Source organism: Neofelis nebulosa, chromosome 18, assembly GCF_028018385.1.
Source record: "Neofelis nebulosa isolate mNeoNeb1 chromosome 18, mNeoNeb1.pri, whole genome shotgun sequence".
NCBI lineage: Eukaryota > Metazoa > Chordata > Mammalia > Carnivora > Felidae > Neofelis > Neofelis nebulosa.
In genome coordinates, this window is record NC_080799.1 from 6,352,058 (window position 1) to 6,372,233 (window position 20,176).

A 20,176-nucleotide genomic window follows, 5' to 3' on the forward strand; every position below is an offset into this window, starting at 1 on the left:
CTATGTTGGGTGTAGAGATTACTTAAAAAAAATAAAAATCTTAAAAAAAAAAAAAAAAAAAAAAAAGCCAAGTGTAACATACCTCTTTTTTGGTCACAATTTCAAGTTAACTCTTGACTTTTTTCCTCCAGAGATTGCTCTTAGCCCCAACAATCACGAAGTCCACATCTATAAGAAGAACGGGAGCCAGTGGGTGAAGGCTCATGAACTCAAGGAGCACAATGGACACATCACAGGTAAAGGAGACATCTGTGAGCTTAGTGTGAGGCTTGCAAATTGAGTGCTTTTCCATTTAAATTTTTTTTTAATGTTTATTTAATTTTTGTGAGAGAGCAAGAGACAGAGTGCAAGCTGGGGAGGGGCAGAGTGGGAGACACAGAATCTGAAGCAGGTGCCAGGCTCTAAGCTGTCAGCACAGAGCCCAACGTGGGGCTCGAACTGACAAACCCATGAGATCATGACCTGAGCCGAAGTCAGACGCTCAACCAACTGAGCCACCCAGGCATCTCTAGTGCTTTTCCATTTAAATGAAGAGCCTGATAAAGTAAGTCTACCATAGTATTTAAAGCTGTGCAACATTTATGGAATTTTCTTTAGAAAATTTGAGAAAACATCATAATAATGGTATCCGTTTTTAAGTGCTTCTTTTAGCTCAGCTGGTTCACAGCACTCTACTAGTGTTAGGGAAAACACTGATCCTTCTCTGAGGACTGAAGAGCTTAGATTAGGTGATGAAATGTGAAAGGAAAACTAGATGGCCCGTCAGCAGAAAACATAAGCCACACTGTGTCCCCAAGTGCTGAGGGGCCGCAGTGTCTTCCGGAAGCTTTCTGTATGTTGTTTGTGGCGGGGAGGAAGACCTTCCAAAATACTGAAAAGGACAAAGAGCAACGTAACACCCACATTGCCCCCGCTTAGAATTAACAACTATGTCTCTTTTTTCCTGGGCCAGAAAACTGAGGAGACAAAGGTTTAATAATCAGGAGTGGCATTCAAGATAATGGTACAGTCCCCTTTCATCTGCCAGTCCTATCCTATTCCCATTCCCCAGAAGCAGTCCGTAATTCGGTATGACATTGTCCCAGTTCATTTTTAATACTTTTACATACATAGACACATATTTGTAAGCAATACAAATTTAGTACTATTGGCTAGTATTTTCAATGCTACACAAATGGCATCATGTTGCACATCTCCTGCAGCTTGCTTTTGCATCTCACGTCGTTCCTGATCTCTGTGTTCATCGAGTTTATTCCTTTTAACTGCTGTTTAACATTTCATACCTCATTTATTTACTCTTCTCTCCACTGAAGGACATTTAGGTTGTTTACAGTTTTCCTTATATTAAAGTGCTTAATCGAGCAGCCCTGTGCAGATCTCTTTGTACACACGTGAATGTTTATGGAAGACGCGTACATCCTCACCTTTGCTAGGCTGGTCATAGTGCCTTCACCCCCACAGCCCTATAGGGGAGTGCTTACTCTCCTGCATCCCACACATACTGGATATGGTCAGGCTGTCTGATGAGTGAAAGGGTGGTGTCTCTAGAAGTTACATTTCCCTGATTGATGGAAAGGTTGAGCATATTTTCAGAAGTTTGTTAGCCATCTGGGTTTACTTCTCATACTTTACCGTCCATTACTCCTGACCATTTTTTCATTGAGTTTTTATCTTTTTCTTGCGGGTTTGTAGAAGACTGAATCTTAAAGCATTGCCTCTGAGGCAGATTCCTGGATGTACGTTAGTTTTCATCTTTGACAAAAACTATTGATGAATAGATGGCTAATGGTGGCAAGCAGGGCAGTGCAGAGTTTCATTAAGGAACTGTCAAATAAGGAAGGAAAAAGAGTAAGAGAGAAAAATGGAGAATTTCTATAATGGTTTTCAGAATTCAGTGAACCAAAACCTGATATCATATTTCAAGAGCATGAATTGCTTTGTTATGAAGTGATACCTGGCCATTTTTATTTATTTATTTTTTAAATTTAATGTTTTGATTTATTATTTTTTTATATAAAAAATTTTTTTTAATGTTTATTTATTTTTGAGACAGAGAGAGACACAGCATGAGCAGGGAAGGGGAAGAGAGAGAGGGAGACACAGAATGTGAAGCAGGCTCCAGGCTCTGAGCTGTCAGCACAGAGCCCGACGCGGGGTTCGAACTCACGAACTGTGAGATCATGACCTGAGCCGAAGTCGGACGCTTAACCGACTGAGCCACCCAGGCGCCCCAGCTTTGATTTATTTTTGAGAGAGAGAGCATGAGTCAGGGAGGGGCAGAGTGAGAGGGAGACACAGAATCCGAAGCAGACTCCAGGCTCCGACCTGTCAGCACATAGCCTGACGTGGGGCTCAAACCCACAAACTGTGAGATCATGACCTGGGCCGAAGTCAGGTGCTTAACCGACTGAGCCACCCAGACACCCCGATATCTGGCTGTTTTTAAAAGAACATACTCACTTACTGTTATGTTCAGAAACAACTCTTGTTCCTTGACCTTTACTCCTATAATTTTTTCTTTATTTTCTGGCTGAGTTGATTCAACCTCTTGCTTTGAACACTTTGGTCAAGCACACCAAAACTTAATCTCCATAACCTTTCAATTACAAATTTCTCACTGAAGTCTTAGATTTTCCTTCTCCTCTCAATGACATTTACTTTTTAAGTGGGCAGCAAAGCGACTGATAGTGATTTTTTTTTTTTCTAATCATGACCCTGGAATTTTGCCTCTAATCTTCCAACATACTGACTGGCTTGAAGATACCCTCTCCCCAGAGAGAAATAGCGTGTTTTAACCTGTACCCTTTATATTCTTTTCCCAGAAAAAACTCGTGACCATCCCTTCTTGCTTTTAAGTGATTTGTATATGGTGCTAGTGAGCAGCAGGGGCCAACTGACTGGACTACTGAACCAGCACAAAAGACATAATGTGTAATTTCTATTTTTGTTGCTGTTGCTTTCCCATGACCTTATTTCTATTAGGTTTGGCCTATTTTCTTTCTTTAAGTCCCTTTGCCAGTGGCATTATGGCCTAAAAATAAGAACATTCATACTTTAAATTGGAATTTGATCATTGGGAAGTACATTTAAGTGAGAAAGGGCTAAGGTGAAAGGCCAAAGAAATAGCCAAAAAAGTGAAATATTTAGTTATTTTCTTTTTCTCCCCTGCTTCTTTTGGAATCCTTTGAACTTGGGCCTGTTTTCATCCAAATGCTCAGATGACCTCTTTTTTTAGATCTTAAAAAACTGTGGTTGGAAAAATCTAAGTATAACTCTGTGGCAAGAGACCAGGGATCAAACATAGTTTCTCAGAAAGATAGTAACTACAGGAAAAAAAAAAAAATCTCCTGAGCTTTCTAGAAGGAAAAAGACCAGTCAGTACTACAGAGAAAAAGAATATGGTTAACATCAAAACCAATACCACAGTAGTGGAATTTGTTTCTTTGAGTTTTTTCTTTTTTAACGTTTATTTTTGAGAGTGTGTGCATGCGTTCTTGGGAGCAAGAGAGGGGCAGAGAAAAAGAGGGAAAGAGAGAATCCCAAGCAGATTTTGCCCTGTCAACGCAGAGCCCGACGTGGGGCTCCAACTCAACAAAATGTGAGATCATGACCTGAGCTGAAATCAAGAGTCGGATGCTTAACTGACTGAGCCACCCAGGTGCCCCTGTTGATTCTTTTTTTTTTTTCTTAAAGTACCTCATGCTTAAGCACCTCAAGAGTTCTTATAAAACATGAATGTGTTTAATTAGAGTGGTGATCACATGGAATAAGGAGTGAAATTTTAGATTGTCAAATCATCACAAAATTCCGAAGTTTTCTCACTATAAGGCAGTATTCTGGATGTTAGAGGACGTATTTATTTTCTGTTGCTGTGTAACAAATACTACAAACGTAGCAGCTTAACCAAAACACATATATTATCTAATAGTTTTCGTGGGTCAAGAGTCTGGGCATGGTTTATCTGGGACCCCTGCTTAGGGTCTCACAAGTTGTAATCAAGGTGTCAGCCAAGGATGAGTTCTCATCAGAGCCTCGACCAGGGAAGGATCCACTTCCAAGCTCCTTCAGATTGTTGGTGGTAGAATTCATGTCCTTGCAGCTATAAGATTCATGACGGCTGCCACACCCTTATGTAATCTTGTCCACAAATGTACATCTTATCACCTTTGTGGCATTCCATTGATTAGAAGCAAGTCACGGGTCCTGCGCACACCTCGAGGGAGGGGACTTCCATAGGTCTGTGGTCTGCCCACCACAGTAGTTTCAGAGATTTGCTTCCTGTTGTCAGGAAGCTTATAATCAAGTTTAGAAAAGACATTCGGGGCGCCTGGGTGGCTCAGTCAGTGAAGTGTTACACTTCGGCCCAAGTCGTGATCTTGATGTTCATGAGTTCGAGCCCCATATCGGGCTTTGTGCTGTCAGCTCAGGGCCTGGAGCCTGCTTTGGATTCGGTCTCCCTATCTCTCTGCCCCTCCCCCACTCATGCTCTGTCCCTCTCAAAAATAAATAAATAAGCTTTAAAAAAAAAAAAAAGTAAGCAAGACATTCATAAAAATAACTATTTTGCATCACACTTTGAGGGGTTTATCATAGATCATTTTAACCAGAACAAAAAGGTATGTTCCTGAATGTTTAGTCCAGTGTTATCTGTTAATAAATGGTTGGAAACTAACAAAACATTCAACATTGGGATGTTTGGGAAATTATTATGATAAGAGCAATGTTCTGAAATAATGTGTAAACCAGTACTAATTTATAAAAAGCAGAAAAAATGTTTGCCATAATGTTAATACCATTTTGGGGGAGAAATGTGTATGGACATAAGAATGGGCTTTATTGACTTCCTGCATGTCTCTTTGTGGTGTTTGTTTTATAGTAATGTGAGTATTACCTTTGTAATTAAAAGTGAAATTTTAACTCTAATAAGGTTGCAAGACGATCCTATAATAAATAGATTTATAGTCAAAATACACATCACTTAGAATACACTCCCCCACATCTTTTTCCCCTCAGTGGTGCAAATAATTGAGCAGACTATTCCTATAGGTGAATGAATGAATGAACTAACTCTTCATACAACTGAAATCACTGTGAGTTATGACCAATGGACACTTTGGTTTGTAGTCATCTTACTTTTTTTCCATATACCTGTTAAGAATGTTAATGATTAATTTTTAGAGAGATACCTATAATAATTAGTAATATTTCTTTCATTTCCAATAATACCTTCAATGTGGAATGATATTTATAGGAAATAACCTCATCAAGTAACTATAAAATGATTGAGTCATATTAGATTTTACTCTTGGTATATAACAAACTGATCTTGACTTTGAGATCCTTCACAGACCCACCAATTAAGTAAAGGTTTGGTCAGATATGAAAAATAAACGTTATGTTCAGATACATATGTAGACCTCTTTCTAATTTAGATGCAGAGATACTCAAGGACTCTCTCCAGAACTTGTATCATTTAGGTTAGTTTAAATGACAGTGACCCTCAGAAGAATGTATAATGAATCACAATTTATATTTTCCCTCTACTGAAGATTATTTTAATTTGCTCTGATGTTGTTTTATTTAGATGTGGCAGACTTTCAGTTAATGTCATGGAGTGAGGTCTGTTAATGAATGAATAATGGTACTTTAAACACCCCTCCCCCCCCCCCCCCCACCAAATATCTAATAACGAGGTAAGAAAAAGATCTTCAGGTCTTCCACCTGTGAACAGGTGGAAAAATGCTGCTGCTTAGTTTTTTACCCCCCACAGTTCTGAAACAGCTCTGTTCTTCCTGGCCTTGTAGAGGATCCTGAGTTGCAGAACTTTGCTGAGAAACCTTGCCTTTGAGTGTGAGGTGACAATCAGGACCATAGATGGGGGAAGGATGGGGCTGGGGAGGAAGATACCAGGCCCCCGTGTAGCCCTGCCGTGGCAGTGCCCCCCCTGGCTGTCTCATGGCTTTTATCATGGGCCAGACAAAGCAGATGACACCACGCCTCACTTGCAGGTATCGACTGGGCTCCCAAGAGCGACCGCATCGTCACTTGCGGGGCGGACCGCAATGCCTATGTCTGGAGTCAGAAAGATGGTGTCTGGAAGCCAACCCTGGTGATCCTGAGAATTAATCGTGCAGCAACTTTTGTCAAGTGGTCCCCGCTAGAGAACAAATTTGCTGTGGGAAGTGGAGCACGACTCATTTCTGTTTGTTACTTTGAGTCTGAAAATGACTGGTGAGCAACAGCTGAGTATTTTTTATTTCTGTCTGTGGAATTACACCTTTGGACCACCTGTGTTCTTGGTGACTTCATGAGTCCCTGGGTGAAGGCTTACCTATAACTTCAGTGTTTCCTCATCTGGAGATTTTTTTTTTTCCTCTGAAAATCTCCATTTCCTCTGAAGATTTTTCCTTCTTGTGTGCACATTGGGTCAAATCTCACATCTTTCTCATATTGATAGAGACCTGTGGCCCTATGTTCTGAAATCATAACTAGTATGTACTGTAAGATGCTGCTCTCCTCATTCTGTGCTGTCCATACTGTTTTCTTACTCTGACAGGGAAATCATAAACTTGAGAGATTCCCATGACCTGAGGAATGATTTTTTTAGATACAAAATATCTATGATTCCTACAGATGACAGTGCTCTCCTTTTTTTTTTTTTTTTAATTTATTTGCTAACCGGAGTGCCTGGGTGGCTCAGTCGGTTAAGCATCCGACTTCAGCTCACGTCATGATCTCACAGCTCCTGGGTTCAAGCCCTGCGTTGGGCTCTGTGCTGACAGCTCGGAGCCTGGAGCCTGCTTCTGATTCTGTGTGTGTCTCTCTCTCTGCCCCTTCCCTGCTTGTGCTCTGTCTCTCTCTGTCTCAAAAATAAATGCTAAGAATTTTTTTTTTTAAATTTATTTGCTAACCAAATCTGTGTCTTCATATAATATTTTACTCATTTGAGCTGTTGAAGTAAAAATTGACCAGAATCTTGGAACTGTGATCACCTTGTTAAACTTTTTGTATAAATTACTTATAGCTGAGCCACTCAAAATACAGAGATTGATTTTATGGCTAAGTAACTTATTTTACCTATTCCTTCCCACTTACTTTAATAAGAAAACAACTCTGCTCTATCTGGCATGCACTCAGAAAGGGTGGTAAGTAGCCTTCAACATGGAATTGTCATTTAGTACGAATCTGGCAGTGTTTGTATTTGCACTAAAAATAGCAGAGTATACATTACTCTTTGTGTTAGCGTTACTGTTTGCTTTCTACTGAAACAGTGAAAGGAATGGATTATATTAATGTTTTGTAATTGAGTGAAATCTCAGAAATTTTGATTCTTTGAAAAGAAAGTCTGTAAATTTGCAACGATTCAGTTAGGAATTCAAGACTTGCATTTTTCTTTCAAGCACATGTAAAAATAAGTCTAACAAAACGTTGCCTGGCAAAAATCATTTAGAAGACTCACCGTAATGAATAGATAAGAAAAATTTTCCTTCCTAGGTAATCTTCAGTCTCAGAGATTGCTCACATTTTTATTCATTGAAAAATAGTTTCGAATATAGGTAAATTGGGCTGTACTGTAGTGCAAGGTATTGTCATTTGAACAAGCTATATGTTCAGAGGCGTTTCTTGGCTAAAGAACAACATTTTATTGGAATGATGTGAATATTTTAAAATAATCTCTAAAAGCCTTTAAAATAACTTCATTATAAGCAAGTCAAAATGTCTGTTTTTCAGAATGAAATTTTTTATATAAGTTCCTAAGACAGATTCTATGGAAACATAATTTGGCATTCAAAGATGGGCGTTTGGCTTGATATTCAGTCTCTTAACTCTTACCTTTTTTTTTTAAGTTTATTTACTTTGAGAGAAAGAGAACACGAGAGCAAGAGGCAGAAAGAGGAGAGAGAGAGCAGCTCAAGCAGGCTCTGCTCTGAAAGCACAGAGCCCAACATAGGGCTGGATCTTACAAACTGTGAGATCATGACCTGAAGCGAAATCAAGAGTCAGATGCTTTTAATTTTTTTTTTTTCATGTTTATTTTTAAAGAGTTGGATGCTTAACCAACTGAACCACACAGGCATCCCCAGTCTTTGAGCTCTTGAACAGCAGAACATGATTGGTTTTTAAGCACCAGTTTAGGGGGAGAAGTTGAATTAGCTAAGCCGGAATAATAACTGATCTCAGTTATAAATATATCTCAGACATAAATCTCAGACATAAATATCCCTGGAGTGGAGCTAGAACTTCTGAGAGGTTGTGATTTTCTTGGTTGTGATTCCTCTGTGAAAAAGAAAGAATTTGCAGCTTCAGAGGCTTAGAAAAGAAATGAAGTTATTTTACAACCCAGATTTAACCTGAAATGAAATAACAAGTCACTAAATATTTACATAAAAATGTAAGTAATTCAAACTGCAATTTTTATCTGAATGGTTAAGGTCACATATAATCTGAAATTCCACGGAGCCGTATCCAGAGTTAATCCATAAATATAATTACTAACGGGGATCCCATGATAGCCAGGAAGGCTCAGAAGGGGCTGCTGTGATGAGAATGTTGTAAAAGACAGAATCGAAAGGACCATTTACGGCTCTTCTCCCTCTCTCCTTTCTGGTCTCTGGCAGAAGGCCTGGTAGCCACCTGTGTTTCGCCTGACACGCACTTGTAGGTCCTTTGGGAGCTGTTGCTTGATGTGGATAAACTGAAATGGATTTTCTCCTTTTGTAGGTGGGTCAGCAAGCACATTAAAAAGCCGATTCGCTCCACAGTCCTCAGCTTGGATTGGCATCCTAACAATGTTTTGCTGGCAGCAGGATCGTGTGATTTCAAATGCAGGTGGGAACAAATGAGAATTGGTAGGCAGAATTGATCAGTTCATTGTTCATCTTTCACATATTTTTTTTAAGTTTATTTATTTTTGAGAGAGAGAGAGAGCCCAAGTGGGGTAGGAGCAGAGAGAGAGAGAGAGAGAGAATCCCAAGCAGGTTTTGCACTGTCATTGCAGAGCCCGATGCAGGGCTTGAACTTACGAACCATGAGATCATGACCTGAGCTGAAGTCAGAAACTTAACCAACTGAGCCATCCAGGCGTCCCCATCTTTCACATATTCTTAAGGTTTCTTTGCTTTGTAAAGTACTGTGCTAGGCACTACAAGGGATTCGGAGATGAGTGGAGCTTGTGATCTAGGAAAGCAAGCACCAGAGATGGCCGAGGTAGAGGGAAGTGGACTTGGAGGCGCGGGAGTGGGGAGATGTAAGAGTGGGGCCCGGAAGTTCACCTTAGGCAGAGCATCCGTGTTTGGAGCAGTGATCTAGTGGCCCTCGGACCACAGTATTGTTTCTTGTTTGATAACCCAGGCAGGGACTTGGCAGATTCCAGAGTGAGGCGAAAACGAACAAAACATAGCTGAACAGTGCACTGCTGAGCTATTACTGCACTGTTCCTTTTCAGTTAAAGCTTTTTTATTTGTTGTTCATGGGAGGCTAGAAGAAACACAGCCACTTTGCTAAGAGCTTTAAGGTCAAACGGTGTAATTTCTTTTTAAAGTTATTCTTTATCAAGAAGGCTTTCTTCCCTTAGAAGAAAAGCAAATAAATGTTACTTCATGTTGACTGGTTGGTTGGTTGGTTGGTTGGTTTTTAAAGATACGTGTGGGAATTTGGCTGTGGAATGGGGGGTACAGGGGTGTCAAGGCCCTCTGGAAAAAGATTGGTTCTTTAAAAAAAAAAATTGTTTCGGGGCGCCTGGGTGGCGCAGTCGGTTAAGCGTCCGACTTCAGCCAGGTCACGATCTCGCGGTCCGTGAGTTCGAGCCCCGCGTCGGGCTCTGGGCTGATGGCCCAGAGCCTGGAGCCTGCTTCCGATTCTCTGTCTCCCTCTCTCTCTGCTCCTCCCCCGTTCATGCTCTGTCTCTCTCTCTCTGTCTCAAAAATAAATAAACGTTAAAAAAAAAAAAAAAAAAAAATTGTTTCTACTTAAGAATCAGTGTAACAGCAAAGATGCATAGACATTCTTAAGGAGAATTCAGAAGTTTTGTTGTCTGTGATATTGTTATCCAGTCATTCTAGCTCCCGTAGAAGATGAAGCTGAATGATCCATACCACCTGGGTTATCAAGCTGTGTCTAAAAAATCTGACTGTAGGGGCGCCTGGGTGGTGCAGTCAGTTAAGCGTCCGACTTCAGCCAGGTCACGATCTCACGGTCCGTGAGTTCGAGCCCCGCATCAGGCTCTGGGCTGATGGCTCGGAGCCTGGAGCCTGTTTCCGATTCTGTGTCTCCCTCTCTCTCTGCCCCTCCCCCGTTCATGCTATGTCTCTCTCTGTCCCAAAAATAAATAAAAAACGTTGAAAAAAAAATTAAAAAAAAAAAAATCTGACTGTGAAAATAGGTTACCAATTCTTTTGTTAATATTACTTTCTGGAAATAAACTTTGCTTGGACTTGTAGTCCTGTGGGTAAGAGTCTGTTCAGGTCGCACTCTCGAGTTGGCGTCTGAGAACCACCAGCTATGTCTTGGTCTCCGGTGGCTAAAGCAGTGGCCATTGCGATGCTGACTTACAGCCCAGTGATTCTCATGATTCTCATTCTCAGTCCCATAAAAATGGAGAACAAACTGATGGCTGCCAGAGGGAAGGGGGGTGGGAGGATGGGCTCAATGGGTGACGGGGAGAGGGAGATACAGGCTTCCAGTTACAAAGTGAGTCACGGGAATGACTGGGAATATAGTCACTGATGCCGCAAGAGCGGTGTATGGTGACAGATGCCAGCTGCACCAGCAGTGAACGGGGCATAAAGCGTAGCGAAGCTGAATCACTGTGATATACGCCTGAAACTACAGTAAAATTGTGTGTCAGCTCTACTCAATAAAAAAAAATAAAGCCCAGTGATTCTGAGGTCACGTCCTGTAATCTCACTGCGCCTTTTGCCTCCCTAGTGCTCTGCCTCTTCCAGAGCTGCTGCTGTCATTGTCATTTGGGAGGAAATATCCCAGATCATTTTAGGGAGTCTCTAGGTCCAGAAGTTCTTGAAGAGAGGCTCTATGAAGTAGAAATAGCATTGGGGGCGGGGGGGGGTGGTTCCCAGCCTCTCTTTATTCCTCCTCACACACAACTTCGTGGAATTCGAGAGAGAGGCTGCTGACAGCAGGCTGGAAAGCACCCTCTTCAACCCAGACCATACCTGCCACAGAGACGCGACAGGGAGCCCAGGGCCGCGTGAAGCCCGCCCTCCTGATAGCACGAGGGGGAGCCTGTCCGCTCTCTCACTGGTCTACCTTGGCTTCCTCCTTGGGTGTCCCTTTCTTTAAATGGGTTCATACCACTGCTTTATTGCAGCGTAGCAAATAGTTTCCTCTCCTGCCGTTGGGCTGTGTGGGCTTCCTGGCCTACTGTGTGGAGACAGGAAGGAATGCTGTGCTCAGCGGGGTCTGCCATGTGTGAGGGGGCGGCGTGACAGCAGGACCCTCCTCCAGAATTCCCCACTCCTGGGAGGGAAGGGCCTTTGTGTTCATTACTTCTAGAACTGCACCCCTACGCCTGCGACCATTCTTAAGAGATTTGTGTGTGTGACTTTGTCATGTTTTGCTCTTCAAGGATTAATCTCTTTGCATCCTAAGACCCCTTACGGCAGCTGCCTGTGGCCTGTTTCTTTATACACATATTTTCACCTGCTTTGTCCTTCTTTCCTGCCCCTTAAACTACAGAGTGTTTTCTGCCTACATTAAAGAAGTGGATGAAAAGCCGGCCAGTACGCCATGGGGCAGCAAGATGCCTTTTGGTCAGCTGATGTCAGAGTTTGGTGGCAGTGGCACTGGTGGCTGGGTGCATGGGGTCAGCTTCTCTGCCAGTGGGAGCCGCCTGGCCTGGGTCAGCCATGACAGCACCGTATCCGTTGCCGATGCCTCAAAAAGCGTACAGTGAGTATTTGCCTTTTGTTTGGAGTTAGGGAGTGGGGTTGGGATCTCTCCGCAGCTTGGCCAAGGCTGTTCTTCCCTGGGTGCCGGTTCAGGATGTGAGCATAAAACTCTGACCCAGAACCGCAGGGCCGCCTTTTAAGTCCCAGACACACGTTTAGATTGTCCTTTTGGGGAAATTTGAAAGAGTTAGGTCTCACTTGCAGAAACAGTTCTTAATGGAGGTAGTGTTGGTGATTCCTCTGAAGGACCCTCCTGGCCTGCTGCTTCTGCTGCTGCTGCTGCTGCTGCTAAAAGTTCCTTCACGTGGTTAGTTTAGTCTGTTACTGTGGATTCCTTACGACAGGTAAATGTCATCCCCTGGCCTTAAGTAGGAGATAAGTTCTTACTCTGTAGTCAAGGAACAGTGACTCCATTCATTTGGGACTCCATCCAGTAATACTTAAAACCCCGATGCCAGTTCGTCTGGAGTATGCTGGAAGAACTCGAATTACAGTGACTCATTTGTGAGTGAGACACCTGCCCAGCCTTGGGGAGGGCACCAGGCACCTTGTCAGACGTCGGAATTTTTATCTGCTCATCGTGTTGGAAGGACAGAGATGATTGGAATTCCTTCCCCTTATGAATCTTTGTCTTTCCTGGTGAATCCTTTTTTATTGGCAGCTAAAGGTTACCCACCTTTAAAGATTTCCTAACTTATTGCTGTGTGCTGAGAACTGCTCACATCAGGTGACTCTGCCTCCCTCTGCTGCATGGTGACAACAAAGTGACATTTCAGAGAGAATATTTTTTTCCTAAGTGGATTGAATTGTGGGTTTTGGCAGAGGGGGGAGTTGTTTTATTTTAAGAGAGAGAGTGGGGGAGGAGCAGAGAGTGAGAGAGAGAAAGAATCCCAAGCAGGCACTGTGGTTGTCAATGCAGAGCCCAGTTCAGGGCTTGAATTCACAAACGATGAAATCATGACCTGAGCCAAAATCAAAAGTTGGATGCTTAACTGACTGAGCCACCCAAGCGCCTCTTACTTATTTTGAAAACACCACCTTAAGTGTTGTGGTCTCCCAGGTTTCTATACACATTTAGGCACTTGATGTATCTTTTCATTTTTAACACAAATGGGGTTATGCTATACATTTTGTACAGTAATTTGCTTTTTATTGTTCAGTAATGTTTTGATGTCATAGTTATTTGATTTGTGTACAGTTTGTTGTAATGTGTAATAAGCTTTCAGCACGTGCTTATTACAAGCCCCTGTCTGCCCTCCTATTGATTTATGATTTGGCTTTTCCAGTCCTGCAAGTCAGATGACATTCTCCACCCTTCCCCTTCTCGAACATAAATGTTTTATGTAGTAACAGCCAGTGTTTTATATAGTAAGGTGCCCCAGTAAGGCCTTAAGATGAGATATTAGGACTTTAATCCGATGCCAGTGGTATTGGCAGGGGGGGAGGGGGTCTCCTTAGACATAGTTTTCTAAATGCATCCTCTTTTACATGAAGCTCTGAGATCGTAATTCATCAACCAACGTGTGTGCCTGCCATCTCTACGTGACCTGTTGGCCAGGTGCTGGAGCAGATAACTACTATCTCTACGTGTACACACGTGTGCCCCAGCCCAGTTGTGTGTGAGATCCTGGCTGGCTAAGGCAGTGTCGTATTCATCGGTGGCTCCAGCTCCTCCCCCAGTGCCTGGCAGAAAAAAGAGAATAGACTCTTCAGATGTTTGTGCCCACTCTCTGGGAGCCCAGGGTGAGCACGGGCGAGGAGAGGATGGCAGCACAAGGCGTTCAGTCATGAGTGACAGTGACAGGAAGAGCGTTGGGTGGCCAGAAAGGAGAAGCCACTTTAGGGTGAAGAGGTCCAGGAAAGCTTCATGGAGGTGATCTAATTAGAGCTGAGCTTCAGAAACCATGTGGACTTCAGATAAGCATGTGGGTAAAGGGTGTGGGAGCAAAAGCAAAAGACGGGAAAGAATAAGGGTCACTGGGGACCGTGTCATAGACCAGTCTGTCATGAGTGGGGAGGCCCCAGAAGCAGGTGGGGCCCAGGCCAGAGAGGCCAAAGACCTCTGTTTCTGCAGGTTACCCCAGGGCTGTGTCGGGCTTGAGATTCTTGATTCCTGAAAGTGTAGGTCATGGGGCTCCTTTTAAGCATAAGAGCTTGTTTATACTGTCCAAGCGCCTGTGAAAATGGGTCCTTAGTCATCTTCTGTGTCTATAAAGAAGCTGTGTGGTCTGTTCCATCTCAGTTTAACAATTATTCTTGTATTCAGGGTCTCAACTCTGAAAACGGAGTTCCTGCCCCTGCTGAGTGTGTCATTTGTCTCGGAGAACAGCGTTGTAGCTGCCGTGAGTATTTCTCTTTATTTCCCCTCGCAGTACACTGTATTTAATTCTCCCGGACGGGAACAGCGCGTGCTCTGTGACTTGCTGTGCTCTCACAGGCCAGCACAGCCTTTTAGGACAGCTGGCCTGTGAGACTGGGTGGTGTGGTGTGTGGTGTGCGTGTTTGTGTGTGTTTAAGTGCGGTGGTGACTGTTCTCCTGAGGGGCTGGTAGGTAGGCCTGACCGATGTCTTGTTTCAGGGCCATGACTGCTGCCCGATGCTCTTTAACTACGATGACCGTGGCTGCTTGACCTTCGTCTCCAAACTAGACATTCCAAAACAGAGCATCCAGCGCAACATGTCCGCCATGGAGCGCTTCCGCAACATGGACAAGAGGGCCACGACTGAGGACCGCAACACGGCTTTGGAGACGCTGCACCAGAATAGCATCACGTAGGTGCCACTCAGCCACCTGCAGCCAGGGCCCCAGCCACCTGTAGAGAAGCGTTTAGGTGACCAAGGTGCCTTTCTGCCTCCTTGTTTCCTGGCTGGATCCCTGTGCCAGTCGTGTGCTGTGTGTCCAGACATTGCTTTGGGAACAAGAGCAGGGACAAGTCTCTAGCCTCCCGACCGCAGACTCTTATTTTCAGCTTGTGACAGAGTCGTTCTGTCCTTTGAAGTGCAGATGGCACGAGACAGCCTCCCCCACCTCGAGCTGCACTGGTCCTGTTGCCGCCACCGCTGTGTGAGCGGCCTCCTCCCAGGGCTGGCATTCTTAGACCGTGGCTGAGAACGAGAGGAGACCTTCCTGAACGTCCTGCTCCTCTCAGTGAGCACAGGACAGGAACACTGGTTATACCTGTCATTTCAGCCATGGGTTTCTAGTCACGCACACCAGTAAGAAGATCATTTAATGAAAGAAACAGAATTATTTGATACCATATGGTAAAACCAAGGAGTTTCTTGACTTAAGTTTTCATCAGGCGTATGTGAACTGTGTTTTATCCAAAAGGTTTGATTTTTTGTTTTGTTTTGTTTTAACTCTAGAGGAGAAGTGTAGTTTGCCCTTGATATTTTAAATGACTGTGGTCAGAGTTAGGTACCACAGAACTTTCTCTTTTTGATTAGACCTTTTGTTTTGAGAGATTTTCATTGTGGTGATGATGGTGGGAAGAAGAACGGAAAGGTCTAGACTTTCTCTTTGAGAGAATTATTAAATGCACCTTGTGCTTGTGATCATGTTCAGTGGAAAGGGCTGCTGGACTTAAAATAGGCTGAAAATATCTGCACTGTCTTGAAAAATAATAACTTGAGGGGCGCCTGGGTGGCTCAGTTGGTTAAGTGTTTGACCGGCTCAGGTCATGATCTCACGGTTTGTGAGTCTGAGTCCCACATCAGGCTCTGTGCTGACAGCTCAGCGCCTGGAACCTGCTTCGGATTCTGTGTCTCCCTCTCTCTCCGCCCCAACCCCACTTGCACTGTCTCTCAAAAATGAATAAACATTAAGAAAAAAAAGTAAAAAAAAAATTAATAACTTGGAGGCCTAACAGAACTTTTCTCCACACTTCAGGTTCTTTGTCTTGAATGAGTTTCAAAACTATGTCTTGTGAATTTCTCTGAAGCTTCTCTGCAGACTATGTATCAGGAAGGAAACAACTCATTGCATCTTTTGAGACTTTCAAGTAAAAAGACCCTTGGAGATTGGCAACGTTCCTTTTATTTGCGGATATTAAATCCTCTTTGCCCTTAAGCAAAGGATCGGCAGACTTTTTCTGTAAGGGACCAGAGGGTAGATATTTTAGGTTCTGAGAAGGTATAGAGGCTCTGTCAGCTATGCACATCTGTTGTGGCACACAGGCAGCCATTGGCAGTATGTATCTAAATGAGCGTGGATGTGTTTCAGTACAACTTTTATGGACACAGAAGTTTGAATTTCCGCATAATTTTCACATCATGAAGTAATAGTCTTCATTTTTTTGTCACCATTTAAATCGTAAGCTATTCTTAGCTTACAGGCTGTACAGAAACAGGCCGTGTGCACCGTTTTGCCATCTCCTTCCCCAGACAGAATGTTCTAGACGTTTCAGAGAAAAAAGAAAAATATTGCCTGAGCTGTGGAATTGATTTTCTTGAAAGTTTTTCAGATAATTAGGCCAAGACAAGTTGCTGCATTAATCTCTTCCTCTACTTTGCTTGCTTGGAATCCTGCGGCGTGTCTGAGTGTTGTTCATGTTTGCAGTGATTAGTTTCAAATGCAGGGAGAGCAGGGAGAGCTCTTGGCTTACAGGCCCTGGTTGTCTTGGAGGGTGATTTGGGAGTTTCTGTTTGGAGCCAGTTGGATTTCAGTCATGCTTTATCCTGCCTCTAGTTTGTTTTTGTTTTGTTTTGTTTTTAATTGTTTCCATCTCCGTCATTGCTGTGGTCTTGCCCACACTCTGTTCCCTGGCAGTTTGCATGCTGTGTGCCTGGCTCGTCCTGCTTCTCTACGTCACTGTAATTAATACAGCTTCTTACCTTTTCTCTCTTTTCAGTCTTGACTTTTCTGGATGTCTGGTAACAAGGTGCACTTGAATGTTTTCTGAGGCAGATTGCCGCAGCCTAATCTTGATGGACAACTTAATATTTTGCGGTTGGGAATTCCATTTCCTTAAAATGCCCTTACACTGTTAGGAAGGTTGGGACTCACTCCCACCACATATCTTGCAGTCTCTCTTGTTTTTCCTTCTTTTCAGTCAAGTGTCTATTTATGAAGTGGACAAACAAGATTGTCGCAAATTTTGCACTACTGGCATCGATGGAGCCATGACAATTTGGGATTTCAAGGTATTTTCTGCTTTTCAAAAGAAATCTTGTTTGTGTGAAATTCTTCCTGTGACCAGAATGTTTCTCATTTCTTGGAACAAAATGTCAAATCCAGTGCACATCAGAAATGTAGAACAGGAGACTGTAGTCGTCTTTAAAACCAAAGTCAGGGCACCTGGCTGGCCCAGTCAGTGGAGCGTGTGACTCTTGGTCTTGGGGTTGTGAGTTTGACCCCTACATCGGGTGTAGAGGTTACTTTAAAAAAAAAAAAAAAAAAAAAAAAAACCTGAAGACTTGAAAGCCATTGGAAGAAAACCAGACTTTCTCAGTGACTTGGGGTACATTCTTCTAGATGTCCATTTATCCGTGGAGGAAAAAATTCAGTGCTGTTTTTGTAGCTGGCCCTGTGTTGGGCACCAGTGTCTTTATAGATACATTTTTGTGGTTTACACCCATTAATCTAGTAAACGTTTGCTAAGTGTCTGCCGGGTGCCAGGCCTCATACTAGGCACTGAGGACACCGAGGTGAGAGGGGTTCGTGTGGCAGAGGGGGTGGGGGTTAGGTGGATCTGCAGAAGAGCAGCCAGTGCCCGTGTTTCTACACCAAGGAATTCGGGGGGCACATAAACTGCCAGTGCTGCAGGGAAGGGATGGGCTGAGCTGTGTCTCCAGGTGCAGTGGGATTTCAGGGCACGCGGGGGCGCGGGGCAAGTAGGAGCCGCAGGTGCAGACCAGCCGAGCTCAGAGCACGTTCTGGTTGGAGGCACCACCAGTGGTTTGCAGTGATGTGGGTCCTTCAGAAGCACCAGATGGAACTAGAAGGGCCTGTGGTGTGGTCAGAGAGAGGGAGCTGGGCTTTGTCTGCAGACACCCAGGAGCCGGTCCAGAGCCAGACAGCAAAGCACCAGAGAGTAAGGCGTGGGCAGCCTGGGCAGAGGCTGGGGAGTCCCGTGATCCAGTGAGGAGGTGATCTCCAGCTGTGGCAGGGGCTGTGACCCAGAACTTCTGCATTGGAGGGAGATTTCAGAGGCCAAATGGAAGGGCATCGTGACACTGAGGAACAAGCAGGGGGACCCTCACACTCTGCCTTGGCGATTGGGCAGATGGTGGACGAGATGAGGAACCAGAGAGGAGGAGCAGGAGTAGGAGAGGCTGGCCCCTGTGTGCAGCCCTGTAAATTTAATCTCAGTGGTTAACCTCCAAAACAGGTTAAGGTTCACAGAATTTTGCTACTGCCTGTGCATTTCCACCATGTTCGGTGTCCCCCCCTCCCGCCCCCACTCCTTGGGTGAAATACATAATATGGAATAGCCTCCAGAATATTGGGGAGAAACAAAGTGTCTTACTCAAAGTCTCTCCCCACCCTCCCACCTTTTTGTCTTCCGGCACTTTCCATCCTGGGCATCATGGCTGTGAAATTAGCTCCCTGGGCGGTTACACTCTACACTTTATTCTTTGACCCCTCTAAGCTAGGAGGTCCCAGGGTAGTTTCCCCTTGGTCCGTCTGCCTTTGAGCACCTGCTATGTGTTGTGCACCTGGCTGGCCGCTACATGGCCTATGTCGTAGGAGGAGGCAAAGAACATGCACATATTGGCCTTCATCACTATGGGCCAATGGCACAGGGAGGAAACATGCAGGTGGGAGCACTTCCAGATCCTGTGGCTTGGAGCCATGGGAACAGGGGAGCACATGGCTGGAAAGGGCCGGTGGGGGGCCCAGTACTGGAGAGTCTCTGCAGGACCCAGTGCTGGGAGAGCATGTCTCACAGGTGGGCGGGGCCAGATTTGGGGGGCACAGGGCAGGGGGGTGTTGCAGGTAGGTCAGGGAGGAGAGGGTGGTCAGGGGGAAGACTCCAGGACGGACAGTCGTCAGTAACCTTTGATGTTCTTCCTGCCATTTTCAAGACCTTGGAGTCTTCTATCCAGGGCCTCCGGATAATGTGAAGCTGAGTGAGCCTCCCAGATCCAGCATGACAAACTGACAAAAGTGACAAAGTGTGCTGACACGGCCCCGCCGTTTGCATGGTGGTGAGGAGAGCCAGCCGCAAGGAAACACTGAAGACACGTATCGCGCAAATATTGTTTGTGTGTTTTTGTTTGAATATAATTGGTGAAAGTGTTGGTTTTTTTAAAAAAAGCAGCAATGATTTGGGTTTTTTGTTTTTTGTTTTTTGCTATTTCATTCCATTCTTGACCAAAGCTTCTCTTGAAGTAGTTTATTATGGAAAATTGTCACACTAACTTAAAGGAAAGGGTGGGGAGATATGTAAATTGCTAAACAGTTAAATAAAAATACTGAATGTGTTTTTGGTTTTGTTTTGTTATAACTACTTTTAGTAGAAAACTATGGACAAATTCTTCATTAAACTATTTAATTTTCAGGGTAAAATCTTTATAACCAGGTTTTTTTTTTTTAATTTTTTTTAATGTTTATTTATTTTTGAGAGAGACAGAGATAGAATGTGAGTGGGTTGGGGCAGAGAGAGAGGGAGGCACAGAATCTGAAGCAGGCTCCAGGCTCCGAGCTGTCAGCACAGAGCCTGACTCAGGGCTTGAACTCACAAACCGTGAGATTATGACCTGAGCCAAAGTCGGATGCCCCTGAGCCACCCAGGCGCCCCTTAGGGTAAAATCTTAAATTCTAAGTTGCTTTATTTTAATTCTATTAGAGCACAAGCCAGGCAGAGAGAGAGGGAGGAGGAGGGAGGGAGGGAGAACCTTAAGCAGGCTCACACTCAGTGCAGAGCCCGACGCAGGGCTTGACCCAATGACACTAGGGGATCATGACCCAAGTGGAAGTCAAGAGTCAGATGCTCAACCGACTGAGTCACCCAGGTGCCCCTAACAAAAGGTTTTATAAGGTTTTAAAAATTAGCTAATTGTACAGAAAAGGGCTGATGCTCTTTAACCTTGGGGTTATCCTTTACATTGGGTAGTTTTTCCTTTGTCTTAGGGTTGCAGAATTACCCACAGGGAGCAGTTTTTAGCAATGTCCAGGGAGGCCCAATCAGTTAAGCGTCCAACACCTGATTTCGGCTTAGGTCATGATCTCACAGTTTTTTGAGATCGAGCCCCATGTCAGGCTCTGCGCTGACAGCGTGGAGCCTACTTGGGATTCTCTCTCCCTCTCTGTGCCATGCATGCGTGCG

At 44.1% G+C, this 20,176-nt stretch overlaps 1 protein-coding gene across 1 annotated transcript in view; it reads left to right on the plus strand.

Moving 5' to 3' along the window:
- Positions 1–19,331, plus strand: part of ARPC1A (actin related protein 2/3 complex subunit 1A) — a 29,895-nt gene extending 10,564 nt beyond the window's left edge. Inside the window, exons 3-10 of the mRNA XM_058710821.1 lie at positions 132–236; positions 6,009–6,231; positions 8,722–8,829; positions 11,695–11,907; positions 14,173–14,248; positions 14,485–14,678; positions 16,958–17,048; positions 18,933–19,331. Of these exons, the coding sequence (XP_058566804.1) occupies positions 132–236; positions 6,009–6,231; positions 8,722–8,829; positions 11,695–11,907; positions 14,173–14,248; positions 14,485–14,678; positions 16,958–17,048; positions 18,933–18,971 (1,049 nt within the window). The 3' untranslated portion in view covers positions 18,972–19,331. The remainder of the gene's footprint in view (positions 1–131; positions 237–6,008; positions 6,232–8,721; positions 8,830–11,694; positions 11,908–14,172; positions 14,249–14,484; positions 14,679–16,957; positions 17,049–18,932) is intronic.
- Positions 19,332–20,176: the final 845 nt, after the last annotated feature.